The 6,000-nt window shown below is 40.5% G+C and overlaps 1 protein-coding gene across 1 annotated transcript; it reads right to left on the reverse strand.

Annotated features, from left to right (window-relative positions):
• Window positions 1–551: 551 nt before the first annotated feature.
• On the reverse strand, window positions 552–3,604 carry LOC133806804 (transcription factor GTE2-like). The gene is made up of 3 exons (XM_062244894.1): window positions 1,630–3,604; window positions 1,325–1,529; window positions 552–1,238 (listed from the first exon to the last, which is right to left on the reverse strand). The coding sequence occupies exons 1-3, from the start codon at window positions 3,196–3,198 to the stop codon at window positions 1,141–1,143; spliced, it is 1,872 nt and encodes a 623-aa protein (XP_062100878.1). The 5' UTR covers window positions 3,199–3,604; the 3' UTR covers window positions 552–1,140.
• Window positions 3,605–6,000: the final 2,396 nt, after the last annotated feature.

Here is a 6,000-nt window from a genome sequence, read left to right on the forward strand (position 1 = left end):
GTGCGTAAATTTGACATTCTCCTTGTTTACTTGGGTTTATGTTCGCTAGAAGAAACCACACCCACTTCCGATTAAGACGTTAGCTGAGATTGTTAACTTGAGAAGCTGACTGGAGTTTCTGTTATGGTGGCAGATTATATATAATGAAATGCAGTAAATAGAACTGCAATGAGAACCAATTACAATTAGCGAATACCACAGTTGTGATCCTAGTATGAAATTTTACTTTTGTACTTTGTACAGAGTATTTATACATTATGTGTTGTTGTCAACTTGTCAATGTCATCCTCCTGCACTTGTGATCCGTAATGGATTATTTAAAGCTTTTACTGAAAGACCATCGAATTTGTAATTCATTAGATGATGGTCGCTGGCCCATCAGACTCGGGCTCATTTTCTTTATCATGAAAATTAAAATTTAATGACAAAATGGGGAGGAATAGCCTAAAGAAAGGAAAAGCAGCGAGAAAGTAAAAGCTGGGAGAAAAGGGAAAAAAATGGGCTGCCAGAGGAAATGAATCAAAAGCATAAATGAGCCAATTAGCAAGAAAGAAAAAGAAAAAGAGCCAAACCTCTTTCGTTTTTTTTTCCCATAATCATTCTGTACATGTTTTCTGCTGTGCTGCTTGACCACTCTGAAAATCATGTGGTGGTGTTTAGTATGATACAAAAAAAAATTTCCCAAACCAAGTTTTTGTTCCTTCTCCTCCCTTCTCTCCTCAAAGTTAAAAAGTCCATTAAACTACAAAAAAAAAAAAAAAAACCCTACTTCTAACTCTCCTATCTACTTTAGCAGAGCTATCTCTTTTCCTCTTCTATCTACTGGTCCCTAGAAAACTCAGTTGCATTTATGTTCTGGTCATTCTTTCTTTACACAAGGTACAAATGGAACCGCCCAAGCCAACCACTACTGCTCACTCTCTTTCAATTCTTCATCCACTCTTGCACTGTTCCATAAAAGAAAAAGAAGCAACAAATACCAAACAAATCCACACAAAAAAGCCACAAACCCAAGCCTTTCTTCCAGCATCCACATCCTTGTCTAAAGACTAAACCAATCTCACAGATTTCGTTTTGCTAATCTAAATGAAGACTTTGGGTTCTCACTACCTGTTCTAAAACGCTTTCAGGGCTTTCACGTTAGCTGTCGGGAGCTGGAGCTTCTTTTGATGCAACAAATGGCGATTGAACACTATCCGCTTCTGACTCACTACCAGAGGAACTCCCTGAATCCGAACCTGCAACAATAAAATGATCAATTTCAGAAGAGCAGATACTACATTGCCATTATAGATACAAAAATGCAAAGAGACTGGCTTCGTACCGCTAGATGAGGAGGAATCACTACTAGAGCTTGAGCTACCAGAACTACTAGACCCACTACTGGCACCACCAGCAGTGTCCTTCTCAATAACCACAGGTGGGAAATTTCCCATTGGAATATCCTCTCCGATGTCAATATCCTCCTCAGCAGTATCGATTTTCTTGCTTTTAACTGTAGCAGCCTCTGGAGTCTCAGTCACCAAAGACTACAATGTGGTACACAACAACAGAAAACATTACTTCTCCAAATCAAGAAAAAGAAAATTCAAGCTCTCATGCGAAACAAAAGGTAACATATTTAATTACCTGCTGGTTGTTGTTTTGTGGAGCTGGAATAGGAGTCTGTATGAGCGACTGCCGCTTAATTTTGCTAGCAAACTTTTTGTAATTGCTGACAAACCTATCAAGCTCCCAAAGGGTCTCGGTATCGACAGCCTCGATATCAAGCTCAATCTCATCCCCATCTTGAGACAAATGATCGCTCCTTTTCTTCAATATCTGAACTAGTTGACCCATCTTCTCTTGTGGAAGGTTCTGTAAATTGGCTCCCAACTTAGCCTTCTCCTCATCACTCATTTGCCTTTTGTTGGGATCCTTCGCTTTTGGCTTGGGTAGCTTCATGGGTCTTGTGCTCCCTGAGGGGTTCGTCACGGGAGCTGACATTGTGGGTATTGAAGGCGTAGCAGGCACTGAAGGCTTCGTCAAGGACTGAGTTTGAACTGGTGGTGGTGAGTTCGAAAATGTGGGCTGTGGTCGCACCGCTTCAGGCTTTTTCGCTATTACCCTAGCCTCAAAGTCCTTGGTAGCACTCTCGGGAGCAATGCTTTGAGCACCAACTCCAAGCGTACGGCGCCGCTCATTTTCATACTTCTTGTAAGCGGGATTAAACATCTCATCAAAGCGCAGCAGGAGCTGCTCTGCCATGACATGAACGTCAGAACCTTTAGGATTATAAAGCATTGCATTGTTAAAGGCAAGCCTCACATCTGAAGCAAAATCGATTGGTGAACGGTACCGATTTTTCTCAAGCTTGGACTTGACAGTTCCGAGATCCATTGGATTTTTGACGATTTGGTGGTAATCGTGGAGATTCAACCCAACCACATCAACTGGAGCATTGAAAACCCACCCGAACTTATGCTTCATCAGCTTCGTCAAGATCTGACCACACCTCTTCATCATACTCGAAGCAAGCCTCTCATCAATTGGGTCCAATGTCGGCCGTTTCGCCTCCATAACCGATCCGTAAGGGTTACTCCTTTTCATACCAGAACCCATCTTCTCCGCAGTTGTCGTCACCACCGTACTCGTATCTTTCGTTTTCTTCTTTTTTCCGGTAACAAAGTTAGAGTCAGGATAGTTTTGGTTGGCCTTAGGGGTTCTTTTCTCCACCCCAGCGGCTCTCGGCGACTCCGCCAAATGATTCATCTGAAGGGGAGACGGCCGAGTCGTCTTCGTGGAAAACTGCGACAAATGATGATGCCCAGGTCCCGATTTCAAATCTCCTGACTCGATCCGAGCCATAAGGGCTCTGACCTGTTCAAGCTCTGAACTCAGCCGCTTCCCAAGCTCCCTCAGATCTCTTCTCGAACACGACGCGAGATTAAAAGTCACATAGCTACGCGAAGATGACGACGAAGACCTCTTCTCATTTAGGCTCATCAATTTCCGATTCGACGAGGGAAAATCGCCCGACGCCTGAGCCGGAGACGAATCATACGCCTGACGTACGGCACTCAGATTAGGGTTAGGATTGAACTTGAGAAGAGGGTTTTTCTTAGAGCCAGTAGCAGCAGCGGTTGTGTATTTCCTCATATAAACCTTGTTCTCACCCCAGGAAGGTTCGCTTCGACTCGCCGATAAGGCTGATGCCATTTCGGTCCGGGTCGGATCCTCCGGACCCGCGGCTAACCGCAGATCGGAGATCCGAACCCGAAACGGCGGCAACTCATAATCAGTCGGGAAAAAAATTCACGGTGGCCGGCGAGGGTTTTAGGTGTATATATATAAATCGCAAGACTACTGAGAGAGAGAGAGAGCACAAGAACAACAAGAGAGAGAGAGAAGAAACGGGGGTTTCAGGCACCCTCCTGAGATCGAATTACAAAAGAGAAGGTCACCACCTCTTCTTAAAGGCGTTCAGATCTGCCCGTCCACGAATCGGGCAGATTCTCCACCGTTGATGCAACATCTGACGGTGCACATGCATGTCCTTGCTACCCAATGTTTTGCCCGTGCCATCTGTCACCTGCGGTGTAGATCCTTGGGTTTATACACGTGGCGAGTTTTCACCCGCTGATTCTTGGGGAGGGTGAGATTTTCCTGGTTCTGGTGGGAATTTTAAAATTTCGGGTTGGTGTTTTGGGGGGGCTGATAAATAAAAAAACTGAAACTTTTTTGTTTTTATTTTTATTTTGTTTGGAGAAGGGTAAAGGAGTTTCGCTCTTGCCGGATAATTTTCAATAAAGAATTGCTGAGTCTAGTTTTATGATGACGTGGTACTGGGGCCATATATGAAGTGAATGACTAGACTTAAAATATCTTTTTTTGCTCTAGTTTTTTTTAGCAATGCAGAACAGCAATCCACCACCACTTTTTTATAATATATTTTTTTTTTCTTTTTAAGTATGTGTCGATAAAAGTTCCTCATTTTTTTAGCTTGAGTTTTTCATTTTAGTTCTCAAATTATCATATTTCATATTAGTGTATGGAATTTGAGTGATAGTTAAGTAAAAATTACATTTTTCAAAAAAATTATATTTTACAAATTTTAACTTGGAGAGTAGTATTTTATTTGATCGGGATCCACTCTTGTATGGTCTTTTTTATAATGGCTTTTTCATAGTTTGCTCAACTAAGTCTTGGATCCTTTGGCTATATCATTTTTAGTCCATTCTTCGTTAGAATTTAGAAATATAGTTTGTTAAGGACCTCATTCTACAACTACTCTTAAAATTATCCACTTTTACACCAACTGTTCATGGAGGTACACCCAATTCTATTTGGATATGATTCATATCCCAACACAATTAGTTGATATTTCAGTTATGATCTATCGTTAAACATGATTATTGGTTAGCAAATTCCTTACTACATAAAGCTCCTTCTTCGAGTAATTCTTTAACAAGTGTTTGGTGGAAGAAGTTATGGAGCTTACATTTGCTTAAGTCAAAAAATTTATGTGGAGAACAAATCATATGACATTTTGCTTACTAAAACAAAACCATGCCCCTTGTCTTATAATTCATTTTCATTGTGATTTTCTTCATGATGATATTATACCCTCGTTCTTCTTATGCCTCGTGGCTCTCATAGTTTGTAGCTACAATGAAATTTCTTGCATATCGAATGGATCAAAATATAAAGTAATTTAAATTTGGATCACCAATAATCACGTTCATTTTTTTTTTTGTCATTACTTATTATTTTATTATTTTTTTTATATTTTTTTTTATTATTGGCATTAAATATTCATTTTTTATTTACTTTTTGTTATTTTTTGTATCTTATTTATTATTAGCATTAAATATAGACTTTTTTACATCACTTTTATATCTATGTGCATTGGAGCACAATTATAAAAGTTGTGTCAAATATGTTATTTATTAACTTTCTGTATTAACCTCTATCCCTCACGCTTTTACTATAAAACCTATAAACTTTCCCGAAGATACTCCGAAAGAGCATTTTTGTGGGTTGAGTTTCATGTTATATTTTCGTAATACAACACAGCATTCTTTGAGGTCGTCCACATGGTTATCGTTATGTTTACACTTGACTAGCATGTTGTCAACATAAACTTTCATGTTATTACCTATCTGCTCGGAGAAGATTCTGTTCACAAATCTTTGGTATGTTGCTCTAGCATTTTTAAGCCCGAAAGGCATAACATTGTAGCAATATAGTCCATTATCGGTTACAAAGCTCGTATGCTCTTGGTCAGGTGCATGCATGGCGATCTGGTTATATCCAGAATAGGTGTCCATGAACGACATGAGGCCGTGACCTGCTGTGGTATCTACGAGCTGATCGATCTGAGGTAAGGGAAAACAATCATTGGGGCATGCCTTGTTAAGGTCGGAGTAGTCGATGTAGGTTCGCCATGTTCCATTGGGTTTCGAAACCAACACAAGATTGGCAATCCAATCAGGATAGAAGGCATCTCGTATGAATCGATTTGCCTTTAACCTGTCGACTTCTTCCTTTAGGGCCTTCTTTCTATCGTCGTCCAGGAGTCTTCGTTTTTGCTGTTTCAGGGGGAAACTCTTATCGATGTTAAGTGCATGACTTATGACATTTGGATTTATTCCCACCATGTCTAAATGCGACCATGCGAATACATCTTGGTTCTCTTTTAAGAAGCGAATTAATTGCTATTTCACTTTTTTAGAAAGATTCTTACCCACCTTCACTGTCTTCGTGGGATCGATTTCTTCGAGCTTAACCTCCTCGAGCTCTTCTAGAGGTTCGAGGTCAGTCATTTCCTCTATTCTGGGATCGATCTCTTCATCAATCTCAAAAATCGTCCCATCCTTGTTCTGTATTATCACAAGTGCTTGTGCACTTGTTTGTTTCTTCCCTCTAACGGATATGCTATAGCACTCCCTCCCCGCAAGCTGGTCCCCTTTCAGAGTCCCGATGCCACTAGAAGTCGGGATCTTGATGGCCAAATGTCTA

This window comes from Humulus lupulus, chromosome 1, assembly GCF_963169125.1.
Source record: "Humulus lupulus chromosome 1, drHumLupu1.1, whole genome shotgun sequence".
NCBI lineage: Eukaryota > Viridiplantae > Streptophyta > Magnoliopsida > Rosales > Cannabaceae > Humulus > Humulus lupulus.